General features: G+C 40.1%; 1 protein-coding gene across 4 annotated transcripts in view; it reads right to left on the bottom strand.

Annotated features, from left to right (window-relative positions):
• Positions 1-25751, bottom strand: part of Cpne3 (copine 3) — a 59533-nt gene that overhangs the window by 8957 nt on the left and 24825 nt on the right. For 3 of the 4 annotated variants that reach the window (XM_028885172.2, XM_028885171.2, XM_028885173.2), the window contains exons 7-13: positions 24859-24948; positions 19588-19686; positions 18191-18277; positions 16656-16715; positions 16001-16134; positions 11822-11876; positions 400-451 (exon numbers count right to left, since the gene is read on the bottom strand). In XM_028885172.2, coding sequence (XP_028741005.1) covers positions 400-451; positions 11822-11876; positions 16001-16134; positions 16656-16715; positions 18191-18277; positions 19588-19686; positions 24859-24948 — 577 coding nt within the window. Of the gene's footprint in view, positions 1-399; positions 452-11821; positions 11877-16000; positions 16135-16655; positions 16716-18190; positions 18278-19587; positions 19687-23027; positions 23049-24858; positions 24949-25751 lie in introns of those variants that run through there. The other variant, XM_028885174.2, reaches the window with a different exon arrangement.

The following is a 25751-nucleotide window of genomic DNA, read 5'->3' as shown; positions in this document are numbered from 1 at the left end:
TTTTTCAAAAATTTATTTTTAAAGAGGAAGCACTTGTGCATCTGAAGTTTAAAGTAAAAAGTGAAATAAGAGACAAACACCAGCTCCCAGCTCCCTGCTGTCTGCAGAGCTGTGCTGGGAGCTCAGCTCCCTGTTCTCGTCACCGTCCTGGCTCCTGAGTGCATACTGTGCAAGCATAAGAAATGTGAAGACTGACACTTTTCCCTTGACAGGAGCGACTGCTTCTCCGAACGTCTTCTCCAGTCTTTAATACTGAACTACTCACTTCTGGGAAGTTTAAGTTATGTTTATTTTATTTATATATGTGAAAATACTTTTATTTTTAATATGACTTTTAGTGACCTACTTCTAAGATGGCAGTGAGGTGGTCTTCATGTTTGGCTTCTTGGCTTTACTTACCATTACAGTAGGGGTTAGATGGGTTAAAGTTCATTGGAAATTCATGAGACACCTGTCAAAAGAAAAAAGGGGTGGTGAGGCCTGTTTGCTAGTCCAGAATAACGCTTTAAAAGGAGGTTTCCTGGCAGCTCGGCCCTTTCCAGGCGCGAGCCAGTGGAGGACACAGATGTGGAGCCAGACTTCTTGGTCTGGAGGGTCACAATCAATCAGGAGCCTGCCCAGGGCCTCTGGCACCAGGTGGTCTGGCACCATCATACCAAGTGCCGCCCAAGGTTTCTAGGCCCAGACATGTTAGAAGAAAAGCAACAGGTCTGCACCATGCCTTGAGCCGGGGCAGGTAGGACTCAGCCATGTGCCACCTGTGACCCAACCAAGAGCCATGGCGCCAGGATGGTTGAGCACCATTATAGTTAGCCAGTACAGGGTGGGGAAATGAAAAGAGAGAGAGGCAGAACTGTTCACGGGCTTAGGGGAGAGGCATATCTGAAGACATAAAGGCGGTTAGGAATAGGCTAACGTGAATGGCTTGCTAGCTACCTGGATCCAAGGTGACTTGGTGTCTAAGCTATAGCCAAGGGCCAGGTCTTTGAGTTCTGAAGCGGCTGAGGGGGCCTGAGTTGATGTCTGTGACTCCTGTTGTCACTGATGGCTATGAGGAGGCCTGAGGTCTGGGCCACCACCTGGAGCCATGTGGGTGTCTGAGGGCTATGCTGTTGCAGGGGCCATGCCAATCTGGATGGCCTGCACTGCCACCTGGGGCTATCTTGGCCCTGGCTGCTGCTGAGGACCATGTCTGGGTCCATGATCCTACCACAGCCAGGGTCTGAGTTGATGACCCTGGTCTATGATGTTATGGGGGGCCACAGCGATGCCCAGGGTGTAGGCCACAACCTCTGACCATGTTGGTGTCCAAGAGCTGTGCTGCTGTCAGGGCCAAGCCAACTGGAGTGGCCAGTGCTGTCACCTGGGGCCATATCTGGGGCCATGGCCCTGGCTTAGCCAGGGTTTGTGTTGATGTCCATGGCTCCACAGACTATTGAAGACTGTGCTGATGCCAGGGGTCTGAGCTGCCACCTAAGGTCATACTAGTGTTCAAGGGCCACAGTGCCATGGGGGCCATGCCACTCTCAGTGGCCTGCACTGCCACCTGGGACTGTGGTGACATCCAGGCCCAGGCTCCTGCCTAGGCTCACGTCTGAGTCTGTGTCCTATCACAGGCAGGGTCTGTATTGATGTCTGTGGCCCATGTTGCCAGCAAAGACTACACAGATGCCTGTGACCATGAGTGTGTCCAAGGGCTGTGGTGTCATCTGGCCCAGGGTTGCTGCTAAGGTCCATGTCTGGATCCGTGGCCCTGCAGCAGCCAGGGTCTGAGTTGATGTCTGTGGCTCCTGTTACCACCAAGGGCCAAACGAATGACCAGGGTCTGCTCAGCCACCTGAGACCATGTCAGTGTCCAAGAACCATGTCACTGCTGGGGCCATTTTCATTTGGGTGGCTGGTGCTGCCACCTGAGGCCATGGAGGCATTCAGACCCAGGCTGCAGCTTAGAGCCCCATCTGGGTCTGTGGTGCTACAGCAGCTGGGATCTGGGGTGATGTCCATAGTTCCGGTTACCACTGAGGGCTCTGCAGACACCCAGGTTCTGGTCAGTCACCTGAGACCATGTTGGTGCTCCAGGGCTATGCTGCCACTAGGGCCATGATGACTTCTGGGCCCAAGATGCTGCCAAGGACCATGTCCTATTGCAGCTGGAGTCAGTGATGATGTCCATGGTCTGTGTTAGCACAGTGGGAGGGGTCACTGAAACCATGCTGTGTTGAGTCAGTTCTACCCTCTACTGGCCCTGGCCTTTGCTGGATACTACAGCAAGAGAGCTGGTCCCGCCCATCCTGGGAGAGAGCTGCCCCCTCCACCATCATCCTCCCACCCCCACCCCCTATCCTGCACTCAGGAAAGACGGCCCCACCCTTCACCACAGGCTTGCACCTCACTTGGACAGCACATCAGAGTTGACCCTGTTGTTAGGGACACAGGTGAACCAGCTTTGAGGGAGTGAGAGCAACAGAACTGCCCCTGCCCGACCTTGTGTGCCATGAAGTGGCATGCGTGAAGGAAAAATGGTCTCCTGCCTCCACCCCTTGCTATCCTTCCTCTCTCTGAAAGTGAGAGCTGGCCCTGGGGTCACCAGAGTGCGAACTAGCCTTGCCCTCACAAGCTGGAGCAACAGAAGAGGAGGCTCTGCACCCCACCCGGATAGCACACTCGAGCTGATCCTGCTGTCCGTGCACAGGTGAGCCAGCCCTGAAGGCACGAGAGCTGCCCCCACCCCAGTCCCCTACAGCAAGCAGGAGGGAGAGCCCTGCACCTCTCCCAGACAAAACAGCAGAGCTGGCCCTAGTGTGAGTGTGGGTGACCTGGACCTGGATCTGAGGACCTAAGAGCAGGAGAACTGGCCCCACTTCTTGCTGGGCACACTGGGTAACTAGCCTGACCAGTGCTGGAGAGCCACCTGGGTAGTGAAGATGAGGGAAAGGTGGTGAGATGACCAACTCAGCTACCACCCAGGCCCAGAACCAGGGCCATGAGTTGGTCCACCCCGACATCCACCTCATCTATGATCTGCTGGAGCAGGTGAAGGGGGCAAACCTACAGATCCAACACAGCAGGATCTCCACAACACAGGACAACAGGATATCCAAGAAGAGTCCCAGTGAGAGCCCATTATCGGTGGCTTAGCAGAAGCCAGAGACCTTGAATCGGACCAGTGACTCTGGCAACAAACACTGGCAAGCAAAGATGAATGGACTAGCGGGTAAATTGTGTGACTCAGTAGGCCATAAAACAGCTTCAATGACGAGATGCTTCTCTTTTTTGTTACTACTGTTTGTTTGTTTTGATTTTTCTTTTAAATTTGGTTTTGTTTGGGGGGGTGGGGGAGAATGCAAGGCAGAGGGTGTAGTGGGTAGCCATTCCAACTTGGTTCTGGAAGTTCCAACCCCCATTGAGACTCTGGCAACTGTCACGCCTACGAGGCGGGGCGAGGGGAGGCGCCTGGGGACCCGAGAGCTGGATGGGCCAGCGCTCGCTCTGGGCGCTCTCTCGTGCCGGGACGCTGACCAGTGCAGATTGACTGTGTAGAGCTCCGGAGAACACCGTTGGACTGCATTACACCTTCCCCAGACCCTGCGACCTACCCATTACTTAATTTGTGAGTTTCGCCATTAAATAAATATCCTTTTAACTACGTGGAGTGGCCAAAATAATTTCTCCAATATCTGGCGCTCACGTGGGGCAAACTCCAAAGGCCTGGGCGGCTCCCGCCGTCTCCTCCCTAGCTGGCGGGTACCTAAACCCGCCTGCAAAGTTCCATATAACCAGGGAACACCTACACGGTTCCATTCCCGAAAAAGGGAGCAGCTAGTCCTATCTCAATTCCCTAGCTTAGCCCCAGACCAGCGAAAGAGGCAGGAGAGTGCTAGCTCCGATTTCCGCCATCTCCGCCATTCCGCCATCTCCCTCCGACCCCAGCCAAGATCGCCAGCAGGCCCTGTTTCGGAGCTGTACCAACGCCACCTGCTGGCTGAAAAGGGCTACTACACGAAAGGTAAGCATATTGTTTCAAGTAAAGGTACTTGATAATTTTACACCTTAAAATTGACTAACAAATTTTGAGTAATTCGTGTAATATGGCCGACAACATTACCTCACAAGAATTTAAAAACCTTTTTGCCTGTATGATGAATGACATCTTCCTGGAAATATACGACATTCCTAAGGCATATCTGGGCTATACCATTTTGGCATTCATCATAATAATTCACACAGTGTTCAAACACTGGTTTAAGAACAAAGATGAGTCATTATTGGGACTGATACAGGCTTTAAAAGATAGCAATGAAGGCTTAGAGAAAAAGATTCTCTCTCTGGAATCTGCTTTCAAAGATAGCAATGAAGGCTTAGAGAAAAAGATTCTCTCTCTGGAATCTGCTTTCAAAGATAGCAATGAAGGCTTAGAGAAAAAGATTCTCTCTCTGGAATCTGCTTTCAAAGATAGCAATGAAGGCTTAGAGAAAAAGATTCTCTCTCTGGAATCTGCTTTCAAAGATAGCAATGAAGGCTTAGAGAAAAAGATTCTCTCTCTGGAATCTGCTTTCAAAGATAGCAATGAAGGCTTAGAGAAAAAGATTCTTTCTCTAGAATCTGCTAATCAGGATGTACAAAACAGGCTTGTACCCAAAATTGATTTTATTGATAATAAATATGAATATTTAATGGATAGAACACTAACTCTCCAGAGTGAAGTTGTGGCTACTCAGACAGTATATAAGGAAGAAAGATTATCGTTAATTGATAGGATAAGGTCCATGGAATCATGTGTTTCTGAGGAACATAAAAACTTCTATGATTCCATGAGAAATATGGAGTCCCTTACAAGAGAGGAGGTTCACTCCCTAGAACAGACCCTAGGTGCTCGTTTGCAAGCCCTAGAAGAAACTCTCAGTAAACATGACAAGGGAACTAATAAGCAGAAGGTCAAGACCATAGAGGTTGTAACATCTCCAAATGGCTCTCATACAATGGCTTATCCTGTTATTGTCCATGAGAAGCCAGCAGATGACACACACCCCGAGCCATATATGACATATACATTACAACCAATTTCAACAAGGGACTTTAAAAATATAAAGGAAGCAGTAGTTACGTATGGGATACAATCCACATATGTAAAACAGATGTTAAATTCGTGGTCTACCTCACATAGAATCATTCCAGATGACTGGCATCAGTTAATTTCAGCTGTTCTAGAATATAGTCAGCAGTTACAGTGGAAAAGCTGGTTGAGAGAAGAGGCAAAAAATTTAGAACAACAAGGTAAAATCAGAGGTTTTGTGATCTCCCAAGATCAAATACTTGGTGAGGGATGTTTCGCTGACAGGAATGTACAAGCCACTTATGATGAGCATACAATATCCCTATGCCGTACAGCAGCTCTAAATGCTTGGGAAAAAATTCCAGAACCTGGAAAACCAACTGAGGTATACACAAAGATATTTCAGGGACCGCAGGAACCCTTCACTGATTTTTTACAAAGACTGAACAGAGCTATAACAAGAGCTGTGTCAGACAAAGAATTAAGAAAAGTATTAACTGAGTCCTTGGCATTCGACAATGCTAATGCAGAATGCAGAAGAATACTTACACCATTAAAGATCAGATCAGCTCCTTTGGAAGAATGGATTCAATATACTAATGGTGTTCAGTCTCTTAACTACAGTAATGAGGCTTGGATAGGAGAGACAAATCCCAGAGGTGAAAGAAGGCCCCGTGTTACCAAATGTTTTAAGTGTGGTACACCAGGTCATATAAGTAAAAACTGTACATGGGGTACTCCTAGAAGCAATACTCCTTCTAGGAATAGCCTAAACAGGAGACCCCAACCACCTCCTGGATTATGTAGAAGATGTGGCAAAGGCCGACATTGGACCAGTGAGTGCAGATCAAAAATAGATATACAAGGCAACCCTTTACTGGCGGGAAACTCCTCAGGGGGCCTCTTGCAGGCCCCCAAACCAAACGTAGTACGAACATTCCCTGCCACTGTGGAAGAAATTCCTCTCCAGGACAACTGAATAAACCAATGCCTAATGTAAAAACTGATACTGCAATGGATGATAAAACAGCTTTGATAGCTGGATCACAGTTTACAAAGAACACTATAAAACAAATATTTTGGCAGACTTCCATAAATGAACAAAGACCAAAGCTTAGAATTCGAATTAATGGCCTGGTTCTGGAGGGCCTGGTGGACACAGGTGCAGATGTGACTATAATTACACCAAAATCATGGCATCCAAATTGGCCTCTTCAAGAGGTAGATGTCCAACTGTTAGGGATTGGCACCCTATCTCAGATAAAACAGAGTTCGAGATGGGTTGAATGCATAGGGCCAGAAGGACAGAGAGGAAGGCTGAAGCCTTATGTAGCAAATGTAGCAGTAAATCTTTGGGGCCGAGATCTGTTACAACAGTGGAATACCCAGATTAAAATTCCTACACTTTCAGAAAAGGAATACAGACCAATGCATGTTTCTAGGAATAATATCATAACATGCTATAAAAATCAGTCACCAACCATTCAGGCTGTTCACAAACAGAGCACGACTGTTGTTGAACTCTCAGAAGTACCAACTGCCTTACCTTTAAAATGGCTAACTAATAAACCTGTCTGGGTTGGACAATGGCCTTTGACAAAAGAGAAGCTACAAGCTTTAGAACAGCTGGTTCAAGAGCAGTTAAATGCTCAACACATTGAAGAATCTACCAGTCCTTGGAATTCTCCTGTATTTGTTATAAAAAAAAAAATCTGGTAATTGGAGAATGCTGACAGATCTGAGAGCTATTAATAAAGTAATTCAGCCAATGGGCTCCCTACAGACTGGGATGCCCTTGCCCTCTATGCTACCAAAAGAATGGCCTATAATAGTTATTGACTTAAAAGACTGTTTCTTTACCATACCCTTACAGGAAAATGATAGAGAAAAATTTGCCTTCACAGTACCTAATTATAATAATTCTCAGCCAGTCAAGAGATATCAATGGAAGGTCCTCCCACAGGGAATGTTAAACAGTCCTACTTTGTGTCAATACTTTGTGCAGAAACCATTAGAGATAATTCGTGTAAAGTTTCCACAATCCATAATTTATCACTATATGGATGATATCCTATTAGCTGATAAAAAGTTAGATACATTGGAAAGCATGTTTGAAGAAGTAAAAAAGGTTTTGCCTCGCTGGGGACTGCAAATTGCTCCTGAAAAAATACAAAGAGGAGATTCTATTAATTACTTAGGATATAAGATAGAGCTACAAAAAATTAGACCCCAAAAGGTACAACTAAGAAGAGATAGATTGAAGACTCTTAATGATTTTCAAAAGTTATTAGGAAGCATTTCCAACTTACTGGGTATCATGGGAATACCCAAAGATGGACTACAAAATTTGGCTAATACTCTAGAAGGGGACAAAGAATTAAATAGTCCAAGAGAATTATCAGCCGAAGCTGAGAAGGAATTGGCTCTAGTAGAAAAGACAATTCGAGAAGCACATGTGGATCGTGTGGATCCAGAACTTAAATGCATTCTTGTCATATTCCCCTCCAGACATTCCCCAACAGGTATTTTGATGCAGAGGGAAGATATTATATTGGAATGGATATTCCTACCACGTAAACCAAATAAGAAATTAAAGACTTATATAGAAAAGATCTCTGATTTGATTCAAAAGGGTAAATTAAGACTTCGCCAGTTGACAGGAATGGACCCAGCAGAAATTGTAGTACCATTAACTAATGAGGAAATTTCATCACTATGGAAAGATAATGAATACTGGCAGAGAGCCTGCAGTAACTTTTTGGGAGAGATTAACAACCACTATCCCAAAAGCAAGAGAATAGAATTCATAAAGAAGACTGAATGGGTCCTTCCTCACATTGTACGACAAAAGCCAATTTCTGGAGTCCTCACATTCTATACTGATGCAAATAAATCAGGGAAAGCAGGATATAAATCAGGAGACTTAAGTAAAGTGGTGCAAAGTCCATATAGCTCTGTACAAAAGGCAGAACTGTATGCCATTCTTATGGTACTGATGGACTTCACAGAACCCCTCAATATAGTCACTGACTCTCAATATGCAGAGAGAGTTGTTTTACATATTGAAACTGCTGAATTTATTCCTGATAATACAGAATTAACTTCATTATTCATACAATTGCAGGAAATCATCAGAAAAAGGGAACATCCTATATATATAACACATATCAGATCCCATACAGGTCTGCCAGGACCTTTAGCACAAGGTAATGATGAGATTGATCAGTTACTAATAGGTAATGTGCTAGAAGCTTCAGAATATCATAAGAAACACCATATAAATAGCAAAGGTTTGAAAAGGATTTCTCCATCACTTGGCAACAGGCTAGGGATATTGTGAAAAAATGTCCTACTTGTTCCATCTATAACCAAACTCCATTACCTGCAGGGAGTAATCCAAAAGGTATACAAAGAAATGAAATTTGGCAGATGGATGTGTTTCATTTTGCAGAATTTGGAAGATTAAAGTATGTACATCATACCATTGACACCTATTCAGGATTTCAATGGGCAACTCCTATGAGTTCTGAAAAGGCTGATTCTGTGATTACACACCTATTAGAAGTTATGGCCATCATGGGAATACCTGTACAAATTAAGACAGACAATACCCCGGCATATGTCTCCAATAAAATGAGACAGTTCTTTGCTTATTATAATATAAAGCATGTTACAGGTATACCACACAATCCCACAGGCCAAGCAGTCATAGAGAGATCCAATCGAACTTTAAAGGATATGCTAAATAAACAGCAACAGGTAACAATGACTCCTAGAAATAGACTGCATAGTGCTTTATTAACCTTGAATTTTCTCAATGCTAATGAGAAAGGAACAACAGCTGCGGAGAGACATTGGACAACAGACAAAACTCCTGAGCTAAACCAACCAGTTTATTTTAAGGATGTGCTGACCTCAGAATGGAAACCTGGATATGTTCTACGTTGGGGAAGGGGTTTTGCCTTTGTTTCTGCAGGAGAAGAAAAGCTATGGATACCAACAAAATTAATAAAAATTCGATTCGAACAGGAAAAACCCCTTGATGAAGAGAAGTAAAAGATCATCCACCAATGTGACATCTCTACAAGTTGTAAGAAAAATTTAACAATCAAAGGGTGGGGTAGGGTTCTGTTTTTGTCTTTACAGGATAATGGAAATACCCATCTTTCAAAACTCATAAGGCCTTGGATATCCGGATGTTTACAGCAGAAAGGAAGAATCTATTGGTACCAATCTACACATGGTAAAATCTCACTGTCTAACATCTTTCTCTCTATCAATCTAGAAAAGTTGTGGTTCCAATTCAATTATAGCCAAGCTGGCTTTGGAGATGGAATTGGCTCACTCCTTCTCTAAACCCAAGCATATTGCTAAAAGAAAAGTTTAAGAGATTCTTCAGTCCCATATCAGAAGAGCCCTCTGGTGTGAGACAGAAGGAAACCAATAAAAAGGGACCATTGTCTTCTAAATTCTAATTCTCTCCATGCTTACTCTTGATTTCTCAGAATCCTTTCTTACATGCTATGTCCTCTTTAAATCCAAACCTCCCATTTTTGATAACAAATAAGTTTTTCCAATAGCAATCTCAGAAGTCACCAGAAGGAAGATGGGGCCCCAACAACAACAACTCTACCCAATCCAGAATGATGCCATGGTAATCATCATCATACTACACTTCTTGCCAGAATTTCAGACAATCTTACCCATTACTCTAAAACTTGCTGCAGAACCTACAGTTAGTCTAACTGAGATTTAACTATCTGAGCTTTCTCACAGTACCCAACAGAGATAACATCACCCCCTAAACGGCAGGAAGCAATTCTAAGAAAACGACGCCCCTTCTCCCTTAGGTTTCATAATTCTCAGGGTTATGGATGACGGTTATAGGGTTGGGGGTGGAAGAAAATATTAACTCAGGATTGTAAAAAAAAAAAAAAAAAAAAAAAAAGAAGGGGTGGGGGAGAAGAAATGGAACGGATAGGTATAAGATATGATGGTAAATCATTGTATATACTAGTAAACAAACTTAGTAAAATAGCAATCTTAGATAATTTGCACTGTAATTTGTACTGTTATAGAATCTTATATGTTGATACAAATGTAGACTATTTTTATACTCCTGTTTAAGATAATTTGTATATTGATACAAATACAGAACTATATTTGTTATAATGTACATATATTTCTACTCTTATTTGAAACATTTTTATATTGATACAAATGTAAATTTATATCTGTCATACTTTATATATGTTCTACTTCTGTTTAGGATATTCGGTATATTGATATATATTTAATATTATTGTCATATTGCATATCGCACTATATATTCCTACCTCTGTTATAAATATCTTGTGTATTGTCACAATTTTGAAGTCATCGTTCTTCACCATACATTTGCTTATAGACTGTTTACCTTATTTACGTGAAGCCTTAGTCCTTAGGTTATTTTGATAGATAAGATTTATAGACTTATAGTCGCCTATGTCATCTCTATAGTTACGTTAGTTAGGTTATCCAGATTTACAGATACATAGGTTAGATGGGCAGGTAATCTTCAAACACTTCATAGACCTGGAGAATATGGCATTTAAATAACTTAGAATTCTGTTGACGTGAGACACAATTGCTCCTGGCTGCACCAATTGATCCCGAGAGAATGTTGGGCTTCTAAGACATTTCCATTTGGAAGTTTGTCTTTTGGCACAAAATGGCCTACTGGGCAAAGAACTGCCCTTGCCTTGATGGCTGACAGTACAAATGCAATGCTCTCCTTTCTGGACAAGCAGGACACAAGGAAAGCGACCACTGTACTCTGCCAAGACAGGGTAAGATGGTCTTTCAGAAATCCTGCTTCTGAAAATGGTCTGTCAGATACTCTAGGCCTGTAGCCAATTTGAATGCACCAACAATGCTGAGAAACATTAGGTGACTGTCCAGGCTGCCAGCTGTCTTGGTCTACTCTTGCAAGATTCCCGAAAGTTGCTTGCATCCGTCTTCCATTTCTCAGGTACCGTTATATTCCTTCTCAGGTCTTTGATGGGATTGAAGACTAGCAGTTATAGTTACAACTTAGTATATATAATATCTTAGATAGAACTTATTAAGTATTAGGTTCAGGTTCTTTAGGATAGGACACCTTTGAATGATCTTTATAATATGCTGTTTACCTATGCTCTATACTTCTCTGGATTTTAGTATGTGTTTCTTGCTTGATATTGTTTGCATTGGTTGTAGTTACATCTTATCTAGGTCATTATCTCTCATTATTTCTGGACAATATTTGATAACCATTCCTTTGTATATAGTCTTGTATTAGTTTAGAACCTTCTTATTTAGACAAAAAGGGGGAGATGTAGTGGGTAGCCATTCCAACTTGGTTCTGGAAGTTCCAACCCCCATTGAGACTCTGGCAACTGTCACGCCTACGAGGCGGGGCGAGGGGAGGCGCCTGGGGACCCGAGAGCTGGATGGGCCAGCGCTCGCTCTGGGCGCTCTCTCGTGCCGGGACGCTGACCAGTGCAGATTGACTGTGTAGAGCTCCGGAGAACACCGTTGGACTGCATTACACCTTCCCCAGACCCTGCGACCTACCCATTACTTAATTTGTGAGTTTCGCCATTAAATAAATATCCTTTTAACTACGTGGAGTGGCCAAAATAATTTCTCCAATAAGAGGGAAGATGCAAGGGTACAGGAGATGAGTGGGATTGGAATGCATGATGTGAAATTCACGAAGAATCAATAAAAGCTTAAAAAAAAGATTACCTGCCACTGAGGAGGCACCTGAGCTCCAAAGCCAAAAGCTGGAAACATCTTATCACTAAAAAATAAAAAGAAAACAAATCAAACATTTTTTGCTAAAAATATATATATATATTTACTCACACTAAAAATAGTATGTTTATATTTAAAAAATTCAAAGCAATAAAAAATTATAAACAAAAAATTATCTAGTGTTCTCTATACTAATGCTGATGCTAACACTGGAAAACACTTATTTTAAGTGTTTTTCTGTGCATTAAAGGCAGAAATATCTTCCAGGTTCTTTTGCTGTGTGTGGTATGCATGTGTGATATCTGAGTGTGTGCACCTGTGTATAACCCATGGAAGCCAGAGGAGGACGTACAGTATGTTCCTCTATCACTCTCCACCCTAATGCCTTGAGAGAAGCATAAATTAAAATTTACAGGGCAAGAGATGGTTAAGAGCACTTGTTCTTGCTGAGGGCCTGGGCTAAATTTCCCAGCACTTACTTGGTGGCTAGCAACCATCTGCAAGTACAGTTTAGGGGATCCTATACCTCTTCTGACATCCACAGGCCCCTGCACACACGAGGTACACATACATACCCTCATGCACACATATACTCATTAAATAAATAAATAAAGTAAGTCTCATAACCTACTACTTTCCATTTAAACCTTGTGCATTATTTCCCTGAATAAATATGAACAAGCCAAAAAAAAAAAAAAAGAAAAGAAAAAGAACAAAACACAAAAACCACATCTTTTTTTCTTTTAAGCAAGACTGTCTGGCAGAAAAACCAGGCCTCAAGTAATGAGGTTATTTATAGTATTTACTTATGTCATCTGATGTGAATATTTATACATTTGACCATAGAAACACTGTGCAAAATGTCATCTATTATAAAACTTTCAAGTTTCTGCAAGAACACATGTCCATCTGCAGCCTGTGGTTTATGGACACAAAGTGCGGACCTGACTATATAACATGTGAGTTGGTACTTCCAGGGCATGGGTATTCTCCCAGAGGCACACTGAGGGATGGCCAATGTGACTTACTAGAAAATACCACTGAACGCACTGTTTTCTACTGGAATAGTCTTTGTATGCTCACCCGTATTTACTTTATTTATTTATTTATGTGCATAGGGGGGTCACGTGCTTGCCACCGCATGTACATGGAGAACAGACGGCAACTCAAGTACCTTCACTGTACAAGCACCTCACTTATTCTGTATTATTAATTCTAAGCATTTGGGGTTCATTTTCTATTAACGATAGAACCCATGTCATGTCAAAAATATTTTTTCCTAGTCTGTAGCCTGTGTCTAACGTGGTTTAGAAACTTTCATAGATTTTCTTTTTAAGTTCTCGCACAGAATTTCCTCTATCATTTCCCAGTTTCCCCTTTATCACTTCCATCTTCCAACACTGACTATAGGCACACACAGCCATGCTTTTCTAAGGGTGCTGGAGGTCTAACTAAGCTTCTCCTGCTTTCATAGAAAGCACTCTTACTCACTGAAGCCATCTCCCCACCCAACCTCATGGATTTTAGTATTAAGAAATGTGAACACAAACAAATTATTCCAAGATTTCGGCCTCTGTTGTCTTACCAGCCATGTACACTGCAAATTATGAGCCAATCATATATTTTTTTCTCGTAAAAATTTTTAAGTTTACTTTTGGTATTAAACTTCTTGGCACACGCCTTTAACCCCAGCACTCGGGAGGCAGAGCCAGGCGGATCTCCGTGAGTTCAAGGCCAGCCTGGGCTACCAAGTGAGTTCCAGGAAAGGTGCAAACCTATACAGGGAAACCCTGTCTCGAAAAACCAAAATAATAATAATAATAATAATAATAATAATAATAATAATAATAAATAAATAAATAAATAAACTTCTCATTACTCTGAAAAGCACTCTGAAGTAGAGTATGAAGCAGAAACGTCTTCTTCCCAACAACAGCACTCCCTCCCTCAATAACAGACACTTGAAGTGATGACCACATCTATTCTAAAAGCCAGTCGAGATCAGGTGGCTAGGTTCTAGTCCAAGGAGATATGAGAAGGATTTTTTTTCAGCAGCATCTGAGTCATGGCCCTAAAAGGGAATACACATGCATTTCTGGGCCCCTTTCTCCTTTTCCTACTGTGTAAAGAAAAGCAGAGATCTTGTCACCAGGAATAGAATCTATAAACTGAGGAGGGCAAAAACGTCGGAACAGTCCTGAACTCACTGCTATTTTGTTAGGCTGCTTTGTTGAGGAGTATCTACTTCAGGTTTACAATGTGTGGTTTATACTTTGCAGGTACGAATTGTGGATTCAAATTCAATTCTTTGTTTTTTGTCGAGACAGGGTTTCACTATGTAGATCTCACTGTCCTAGAATTCACTATGTAGACCAAGCTGGCCTCAAACCCACAACATGCCACCTGCCTCTGCCCGCTAGTGCTGGGATTAGAGATGTGCACCACTGTGTCCGGCTTTAAATTCCACGCTAATGCAATATGTTGCTGTTACAATCCTTTCCTCTTAGATGCTATTCTTACTTAATTCACTTATGTGTACAGACAGTTCTGTTTCTTACGATATGCTTGGTTCAATTGGTCAAGTATAGTTCTATACTTGAGTTGTAAAATAAATTTTAAAAGCTGCTAGAGAAGGGATGAGAGATACTCAGAGATTAAGAGCACTTACTGCTCTTGCAGAGGACGCAGGTTTGGTTTGCAGTACCTACATGGTGACTCACAATCTTCATAATGCCACCCCATTCTGACCTCCACTGGCACCAGGCACACACATGTTACACATACACACATACAGGCAAAACACTCCTGCACGTAAAATTAATAAATCCTTTTAAAAGTTAAAAACAAAGACCAAACAAGAAAATTGCTAGAGCAAATTCCTCTTGCCTTTTCCTCTCCTTCCCTTCTTTCCTTTAGAAAAATGTCTGGATGATTCTGACTTCTTCTAGCTACAGAATTTTAAGACTTGTCAGGATTCTACTGTAATTCTGATTTAAACTGATTAATTGTGAAAGAAATTCATTTCACATCATTATCATAGGATCTCTCTATTTAAACATGGTTCCTTCTTAGCTCTTCAGTACAATTTTTAGTTTACCTTACTAAAAATCTGAGATATTTTACAAAAATCCTATTCATTCATTATGACTTGTACCGTGACTTTTATTCACCGTAATTTTTAGTGAATATAATTTACTTCATTAGCTTAATCTGACAATATAATTTTGTTGTTGCTGACTAGTAAGAAGATGATTTTTTCTTATTCTGAATTTGCCCCTTTTTCTGAACTCTAGATACTTTCTAAATTTTTTAAATTCACTCATTTAGGTTTGTATTTGTTAAGTACATGTTTTTAAGAATTCATGTGTGAAATGACTCTGGCCTGGTACCCTTTTCAGGAGTGACTCTTTGATGACCTGTTGATTGCCATCTGTGACTCATCATCTATTCTAATAAAATGATCTCTGGCACATACTAGCTGTTATAAGAAATTTCTAATAATAATAATAATAATAAGTAGTAGTAGTCATATAGTTTTATGACAGAGAATTGAATCCAGGAAATACTTTGCAGCAATTAGGTTAAGATGCTCTTTAGCCTTGTCAAAGCTCCAATTAAAAAATATTTTAAGCAAACTGTGGTGATGCACTTCTTTAATTCCAGTGCTTTCAAGGCAGAAGTAGACGGACCTTTGTGCTTTCAAGGTCAGGCTGGTCTACATACTGAGTTCCAAGCCAAGGAGGGAAATAGTGAGATCCTTTCTCAGAATAAATGAATGAATGAATGAATGAATTTAATTATTGCAGAGAACATGTATATACGCTAAGAAACAATTTTTATTACTGTATACAAGATTATGTCACCTAGATTTCAATCACATACACAACTTACCCCTGATTAAAACTCCAAGGAAATCAGATGAAAGAAATGAGTCTTGCTGACTCCATCAACCACTAAATGAAGAAGCTATAGTCAACACATTCTAACTAGTCCCAGCAAGAGTGAAGATCAAAGGGAAACAAAGGAATAAAGATGAGAGATTTGTGAAGGAATGCTGCTCTATCACCAGCATCTTCCCACCTCTATTAGAACACCAGCTGATAAAACAGAAAGTGCCCTTTCTAAGGAATTATGAAACATGTATTTGAGTATTTCCAAAGTTATACTCACGCATCATAATCTTGAATTACCAATCCCACAGACCAGATGGCAGTCAGATACTCATTAACACCATTAGGACTGATGTAATGCAGGGAATCTGAAGAACGGGGGTCGCCATTGGAGCCGGTGAAGTCCACTCCCACCTGCCAAGACAGTAGTTCTTACTAAAGAGAAGGCAGGGCTGCCTGAGCTCCAGGTCCAAGAAAACTTCAAGAGACAAGGTCCCAAATCATCCCAGAACCTCTACTGCCAAGCCCCAACAAATGCCCAGAGCATTTCTACAAACAACTGAACAGGCCTCAGCATGAAAACAACCTGTACTTCTTTTTCTAGATGAAGAATCATGAATCACTGCATGAAATGACCATATTTAGGGGCTGCTTTTACATGTTTGTTCTCAATTCCTTTAATTACTGCAGGGTAACCATTGGTTTGTGCATATCTGCTTTCTCTAAAGAGGGAGCGATTATTCATCAACTCATCAACTAAGTAAAACTCTCCATGATGAACCTAGACAGTCCATGAGGAAATCATGTTAAACAGATTGTATAAATTTCATAACAAGGCAGCTTGGTAGTAGAAGAATGCTGCAAAATGGAGAGGGGGGTTGGGGGGTTGGGGGCAATATCTAACAGCCTATGCTAGAAAACTCAGTATTACTTACAGTAAAGTTCAGCTGGCACCCTCCCATGATGTAGTCAAGAAATGTGCATTCTACAGTAATCTAAAAACAAAAACACATATATGTTAAAGCTGAACTCAGTCAGTGGTGGTACACACCTTTAATTCCAGCACTTGGGAGGCAGAAGTAGGCAAATCTCTGAGTTTGAGGCCAGCCTGGGTTACACTGAGAAACCTTGTCTTGATAAACCAAACAAAAATAACCAGAACTCTCCAACTACACAAGAGAAACAAAAGGCTCCTTAGGATATGCATTTCAGAATTTGTAAGCTGACCAGGACGTGACATAAATACATGAAATTTACCTCACATTTGAGCACATAGAACTCCTCCCCAAATGTCAGGACTTATAAAGACTTTACTACAGCTTAAGCACAGCAGTATGAAGATTAAACTATCAGGGCGAGGGTTCATGATGTCAGGTCCCTTCTGAGAATTCACAGGCTGTTAGTGACTGCTGCTGATGGAGAGACATTTTCTTCAGGTATTTACTCATGCTTCTGTAAATAACCCTAATTAAACTGATTGAGTCAACACACACACACACACACACACACACACACACACACACACACACACACACACGCCCCCCCCCCCCCTTGCGGGGAGTGAAAGTAAAAGGAGACTAGTTGGAAAGAGGAAGGACAAGAGAGGGTAATGGGGGAAGGTAAATATGAGCAAAATGCATTACATACATGTATGAGATAATGTCATAACAAAATCCATCATGGTTAACTAATACATGCAAATAAGAATATAAAATAAAAAAGATTAGAATACCAATGGCAAAAGGGGAAATGTAGTCACTGTAAGTTTTATGTAGTAAGTCTAATATACTGACAGTTTTAAAAAGCATCTAGTAATAAAGCTTTAAAGGAATAACAAAAACAAAACATGCTTTCAGTGTGGAAAAACGTGGCCTTTCCCCACCATTTATAACATCTTATGAAGAAATTATACCCAGGAAGATGTATAGGGTTATTTCCAACCTCACATTTCCTCAGACAGAAGAAAACTTTATCATTCTTTATCCTTTGCTACCAAGTTGCCCATGGGCTCAGTGCTGAAGAGGCAGTATTCTTGCAGAGGATATGGGCTGGTTCGCAGCACCCACATGGACACTCACAACTATCTTGTAATTCCAGATCCAGAACACCTAACACCTTCTTCTGGCCTCCACAGATCACTGTACACATGTGCATACATCTCACACATAGTATACATACCTACATGCAGGCAAACCACTCATATACATTAAATACACACACACACAAATATATGTGTATATGTATATATATATATGTATGTATGTATATATATATATAAAGTTGTCAAACCTTGGAAGCAGAGTTCCTTGAAAGATTTTTTTTATTATTTCAAATCCTGTTCTTTCCCTCAAGATGATCATATGCTCATGTGATTTCCAGCTGCTTGGAGTCAGTACTTGTTTGATATAAACCCACAATGATACAAGAACTCAGAAAGTGACCTCATTACAGGTGGCTACAGACTACTGACCTCACAGTGCTTTACACTGATAACACCTGAATTCTTATAGCTTTTCTTCTTTTGTCTCTTTTTTTCATTTATGCATTCATATTCAACCTATGGAAGGAGAAAATGAAATAGTAAATTTTCTATAAGCAATAGCCAAATTACTAAAATGAATTTCAATGAACCTTTTCCCTTAAAATCAAATCTTAAAAGAAAAAGAAAAAAGAAAGTAAATGTTAATTTTTTTGAACAAAACAAAACAAAATAAATGCCAAGGAATGAAAATGAACAGAATAAATAAAAATACATGAAATGCAATCCTGTGGCCACAAGAAATTACACTTTAATATAAATATAAACTTGACAAGAATGGCAGTCTCGTGTGCATGAATCTTGAGCCTAAGATATTTCCTTACCAAAAGATACACTCCTCACAGCCTGTGCTGGGCTTCTGTTGTCTGTGGAAGTGTAACAGGCCCCCAGACCTTAGCACAACTGACTCCATGATGGAAGTACCATTCAGGCCATAAAGCTTATTAGCAAGCAGACAGCACCACCAGCCAAAACTAAAACAAAGACCTAATTCATCAAAGTCCATAGTTCTGGGAAAGTCTCTAAATGCACTAACCTTGCTTTTTGGCTCCTGTAGTTCTGCTTCTGGTTAACTGTTCTTGTTAACTGAAGTATGTCAACCCTGACCATGGTGTTTAAGCTTTCTCACTGAAAAAGACTCAGTGCCACACTGGGATTTCGAAAACCCAGTGTAGTCACCAGGCCACTAACAAAGACTTCCTGTTGGTTTAAACCCATGTCTGAGCAGTTTTCCTGGGTGGATACCCCACAATGAAAACCTTTCCAGGCTTCAGAATCAATGACTACTCCATGGTTTACTTGTACATCAATGCCTCTTGGGCTTACCCCTAATTATCAGTATTTTAGACTCTGCAGGGAGACATGAAGTCCTTCCATGGAGGCATAGGAAGGGTACAAATGTAGATCACAGGACATCTGCCATGCTTAGCCAGCCATGGGGGACTCACACCTACCACTGAAGGTGATTGTGCTCTGTCTTCCCTATGTGGGCAGAGCATGGTTTCATCCAGCACTGGACTATGATGTTTTCCCTTCCAAGATAAAAAAGGAAAGTCTACTTCCACACCTGGAGATGACACTGTAATGGTCTTTGCTTTCTTTCCTATAGTTTGGAGTTCTCACTTAGTGCTGGTCACCATTACATGGTCTCCACTTAGTAAGACACATACCTCATGTATGAATTATGGATGACTATTAAACAAAAGATTTTAGGGCTTAATGCAATATAGAATAAAAAACATGGTAAACTAATTGCTAAATCAAAGAAAAACATAAAATAATAAACAAGTAAACTATAATGTTTATATAACTGCAAAGGTGTAACTTACAGGTGAGTTTCTGGAGGCTTCTTTGAGTTTTGTCATGGTGGTTTGAAATGTTCCAATAAGATCATGTGATCCATCATTGTCATAATCATAACACTCTACCTGGAATTAAATATAATAAAAATACACAAAAATCAGTATAATTTTATTAAAAAGTATTGGCTGCCATTTTAATTAAAATAAGGGAAAAACCCTTAATATTAGTGTCTAATTGGAGGAACAGGAACTAACTATCTAGAGAAATGATGCTGAAGTATGTTTAAACCAGAACTATCCAGAGAACAGGAACTAGTCCACAAAAGATGAAAACCCAAATCTGGACTGCATTTTTCACAGGAAGCAGTTCCCAGCTCCTCTACCATGCTTGCTGTAGATGCCGACAGAAGACTAAGTGTGATTAAGTCTACTCTTTCATTTGCTTTACTTAATTACCACTGTATAGGAGGTAGAAGCAAGTATCCAGCAGCTAGAAATGACACAACTAAGTCCTACATAATTTAGAGTTCCAAGAAACACTTCTGATCAGCTGCAACCCAAGGAATCTGGGCTTGTAATTACAAGTTAACCACGAGAGTCAGATTTGGTCTGAAGATTGGAAATCTTACAACACAAAGGAAAACAGTCAGTTCACTCAAGTATCCACACTAGGTCACACTTACTCTGTTCCCATGTAAGAAGGAAGAAATGTAGAGTTCTAGAGTTCTAGCCTTAGATCTGAATCTTATTAAATGCACATTACTTCTCCTTCCATGTACCCTTCTCTCCCTGCCCATCTCAGAAAAAAGAAAATATTTATTTGCTCTTAGTAGGGTTTTTGTTAGTTTGTTTTGTGTGTGTGTGTGTGTGTGTGTGTGTGTGTGTGTGTGTGTGTGTGTTAACTGGCAGATGGAAGAAAAAGTAAATATTCACCAGAATGCTAGAACTTTCCTAATGTAGATTATTATTATTTTAATATGTGTTACATTTGTTTATGCTGTGGAACATTTGCAAAGATGTGTTGCATTCTTTTTTGTTGCATTTGTTTAACTCTGTGAAACTGTGTTAGTTTGCCTGTCTAAAACACCTGATGCTCTAATAAAGAGCTGAATGGCCAATAGTGAGGTAGGAGAAAGGACAGGTGGGACTGGCAGGCAGAGAGACTAAATAGAAGAAATCCAGGAGGAAAAGAAGAGCAAGAGGGATCAAGGAGGAGGACATCAGGGGCAGCCACCCAGCTACACAGCTAGCTGCGGAGTAAGAGTGAAAGTAAGATATACAGAAGTAAGAAAAGGAAAAAGCACAGAGGCAAATGTTAGATGGGCTAATTTAAAGTTAAGAAAAGCTGGCAAGAAATAAGCCAAGCTAAGGATGGGCATTTATAATTAAGAAAAAAGGCCTCCATGTGTGATTTATTTAGGAGCTGGGTGGCAAGTGCCCCCAAAAGAGCAAAAACAACTAAACACTTTCTAATGGGAAAATAAGGTGCTGTGTTCAAGGCAAGCTATATTCAGGGCAAGCTGAAAAGTGATGACAGGGATGTGAATTTCTAACATGTAATTTCAATACATCAATTCATTTACATGGATATTTAATGTGTACACAGTACATATTCTCTAGATAGACCTAAGAGTTACATAGAATGGAGATGCTGTTACTATTATTCCCATTTCTCAGAAATGGAACTTGAAGGAATTAAGTGCAAAGCCAACAGATGCATCTTGTGTGGTGAGCAACAGGGACAAAGTAAAATCTTACACCAAAGACACTTCTGAAGACTGTGCTTCAAAGCATAAGCTTCTAACAAGAAGAATTTGCATCTCCCTTGGAGAGAGCTCCACAAAGCTTCCAGCCTTCATGAAGTTGTAGTGACCCACCAAGGTACAATGCTTAGGAATCTTACATGCTCATCTGGCGAATGATATTTTTTTTCTCAGTTCTACATACCGACTGCTTTTCAAAACTGGATGTCTTAGGGTTTCTATTGCTGTGATTAAATACCAGGACCAATCAATGTGGGGAAGGAAGGGTTTATTTCACTTTCACTTCCACATCACTGTTGATCATCAAAAGAAATTAGGACAGGAACTCAAATAAGGTAGGAACCTGGAGGCAGGAGCTGATGCAAAAGCCATGGAGGAGTACTCCCTACTGGATTGCTCCCCATGGCTCTCTCAGCCTGTTTTCTTATGGAACCTGCCCAGGGGCAGCATCATCCACAATAAGCTGAGCTTACCACATCATTCATCAGTTGAGAAAATGCACCACAGCCTTGGCCATAGGTCAGTCTGGTAGGGACATTTTCTCAAGTAAGATTCCCTCCTCCAAAGTGATTCTAGTTTGTGTCAAGTTGACATAAAATTAGCCAGTACACTGGAAGGCTTTCATTCATTACTTGTATTTTCATTATCCTTCAGAAACACTTAAAATCAATCAATCAATCAATCAACCAATCAAAACAGGTATATTCTAGAATTGCAAAGTGCCTTGTTTAAGGAAATGCCTTATAGATATTTTTGCCCATGACCAAGTCTGACAGTTTGACTCCTGCCCTACATATTCAATATCCAATTTTAAACAAACAGTTTTTATATGACTAATGTTATGAAGAGGAAAAAAATAAATGTTTTTTCTTTTCTTAAAGGAAGCAAAGTTTCAAGAAGGCAGAAAACAAACCATCTTAATGATTGAATGAGATCACTTTTAGCAGACATTCTTAAATTATGGCAAAACAAAACTTTACATTTTAGGTTCCATGGAAAGAACATCAATTTACATGTAAGCCAAATAAAACATTAAAATGGCTAAGACTTAGTTAGGCCTTAGTAAGGGCTAAAACATTAAAAAAGTTTAGACCAATTAAAGCTTTAAGAAACAGAAAATACATCTTTACCCTCTAAGTTCTGATTACTCACTACAGGAAATAAATGGAAAAGCCCCCTCTTGTCCTTTCAAAGGCAGACATAACATCTTCAATGCTTCAAGGAGTATGTATAGAAGTTAAACACCAGTACTATTTACTATTTAAGCAGCAGTATCTGAAGAGCTTTTGAAATTTAAATGTATGCATATATACATAAGAGCATATGTATATATGTAAAAAAACTGTACACACCACACAATGCATCCTTACTTTAGGCAAGGTGGCAGCATGCATGATTATTTCTCTTACTGTCTTTATCTTTTAAAAATAATACATGCTAGGATGACAGCACAGTGATGGATCCACAGAAGACTCTGACTTTATTCTCTGCTCTGTAATTCTTTACCATACCTTTAAGTAATTTCCAAAGAGTAAGTAAACTGCAGATGTGGGACTATTTGATATTGCAAAGAAATACAGAACTAAAGAACTAAAGTGAGTGATGATGTAGAAAACCAAGTGTGTGTGTAACTAAAAACAAACTAAGAGACTTTAAGAATGGAAGACATTTATCAGACAAAGCCAAGAAAATCAGTTTACTTACTATAACAAATTGGCCCTGCAAGCATGCCACTGTGAGCAAAAAATGTTTTAGAAACATGGTTTTATTGTTAATTTGTCAGAAACAATCAAATAGTCAAGGCATAGACTTCTGCCCTCTCTAGGTTTGTCTTAAAATTAGAATTTGTAGCTACTTTGATAACATTTATATAATTCATAGTATATTTATATCATAACTATACTTTCACTGCTCTTTGACACACCATACAAATCACACATAACAATAACTTTTTAAAAAATATATTTATTTATTATGTATACAGCATATATGACTGCAAGCCAGAAGAGAGCACCAGATCTTGTTACAGATGGTTGTGAGCCACCATGTGGTTGCTGGGAATTGAACTTAGGACCTCGGGAAGAGCAGTCAGTGCTCTTAACCTCTGAGCCATCTCTCCAGTCCCAACAATAACTTTTTAAATTCTCTATAAACTAGGGACAACTCCTTCCAAAGCTCAGAAGTGTTAGTAGCTTTTAATAGTAGCTGCATCTCTGCTGTTGTTTTATCTGTTACAATGTTTTCACTTTCAATATTCTATCTTTACCCTTTTGTATGGTAGATATTACTATCTACCTTATTAGCAAGAAGATTAGGTGACTTGTTCAACATCCTTTACCTGGTTAAAGAGCTAAATCAACATGTAAGCTATGGTCAGACTCCATGCTGTTATGTCATGTTATGCTGTTTCCTATCATCTTTCCCGTTTCTACTGTATTAATTACAAGAAACACCAACAACACCTTCAACTGTTGAGGTGTAAAGGGAAGAAAGTTTTCTATAAGGACTTGTGGTAAGCCAGACAGCTCAGTCAGGAGGACCTGAATTTGGTCCTCAGACAGAACTCACCTATTAAAAAGGAGGATGTGTTGGTGTTTTAAGTTTGTGTGTGTTCAACTGGCTGGTTGTTTGGGGTTTTGTTTGGTTTGGTAAATACCTACAAATAAAAACAATTAAAATAACTGTGATCTGCTTTTCTTAGCCCTACAATACCTCCACTGTTTTTCTGCATAAGGACAGGAAAACTCTGAGACCTCAGAATAACTAACAGCTGCTTTTATTTTCAAAGGATACACTAGAGGCAAAGAATATAGTCAATGCTTCATATTTGCTGAGCAAAAGCATCTCATTAAAAAGAAGACATATTTAAACTGAATGTCTTATTTTTTTAAAACAGGTTAAAATGAAAATTATGCTGTACCCTTAAGCATTAAATCAGTATATTAGATAACAACAACATACTCAAATACGTATGCCTGTAATGTCATTTATTTAAAAAAATGCTATCTTACACATTAATTTTAGAAAGTAGGTAAAATGTATTCATCTGTAGGAATTGTATAGTGTCTGAGTTGTTATAGTGTGCCTTGAGGTTCTGACTTTATAATGCTGTAAAGGTGACACCATTGAGTAGGCACTACATGGGTTTTGAATTTTAATCTTCCCTGTGCTAACAACATGTGATGATTCTCTTGTAATGCTGGGCAGTGGCAGCAAGCCAAACCTGCCAATCCGCCACAGTATCACCATGGTAAATACCAACACTTAACAGTGTACTGGGTTGCTGTAATTTGGTAAGTTAGGTATATTAAATACATTTTTAACATCATTTCTTCCCTCCTGTACTCCTTTTTCTTCCCTTTCCTTTCTCCCTGTCTCTCCCCTCAAATAAACACAGGCCCTCAAGATCACTAAGTAATGCTCTAACCAAACTACACCTCTAGCGTAACTTATGAGGATTTCAATTAATGGTGAGTTTATCAGGACATAATCCCATAGCAAACTACAGAGTATCTGAGTAGTAATTGCAAATTACCTTAATGGTTTTGTCCATATCTCCATAGCACAGAGAATTAAGAGAGATTTTAAAAGGCTTCCACACAGGATTCAGGTTGTTTTTTATGACCTGTAAAGAATAAAGGATCTATTAGAACACACAGTGCATCAGTATCTTTCTCTTGCCTTTCCTGGGTTCTTGCTACATTCTTACCACTTATCCCTCATTGTATCAATTAATTCCAAGAAAAATTAGTAAGATAATATTTTATGATTATTATGTGGCAAGTATAATAAATCATCCAATTGTAGTACATTCTGAGTAAAGAAGAAAGGTGTTTGGGAACTATATCTACCTAATAATAATGTATACTTAGAAATGGTAGCATGTGTGTTTTTTTTAAACCAGGCATTTCACCATAGTCCCAGAGGATTAAAAAACAGAGCAGGATAAGAATGAACCTTGTGGGTCCTGGGGAAAATAGTTCAGCAGTTATGAGCACTGACTGTTCTTCCCGAGGACCCAGGTTTGATTCCCAGCACCCACATGGTGGCTCACAACCACCTGTAACTCCTATTCTAAGGCATCCAATATCCTCTTCTGACCTCAATGGCTACTGCATGCATACATGCTAATAAAACACCCATATACACTTAAAAAATTAAAAATATAAATCTTGCTGTGTTGAACATAAATTGGAAAATAAAATCTAAGTTGTGAATTTTTAAGTTTCAATATTACGTAGACATACAGTATCTTTCTTATTATAACCATTGAAAAAGACTGAAAGCTATGATATCCTCATGTGAATTAACATCTAGCACTCAGATCTTGATATCTCTTTTATATGGTAAGAACTGGCCCCTTCTAACTCTGAAACAGAACAGCAGCAACAACAACAAAAAACATATTGTATCAATGCTGAAAAAAAC

This window comes from Peromyscus leucopus, chromosome 2 (genome assembly GCF_004664715.2).
Source record: "Peromyscus leucopus breed LL Stock chromosome 2, UCI_PerLeu_2.1, whole genome shotgun sequence".
In the NCBI taxonomy this organism is placed as follows: domain Eukaryota; kingdom Metazoa; phylum Chordata; class Mammalia; order Rodentia; family Cricetidae; genus Peromyscus; species Peromyscus leucopus.
Note: the sequence above shows the minus strand (reverse complement) of the source record. Positions and strands in the feature narration are given on the sequence as shown.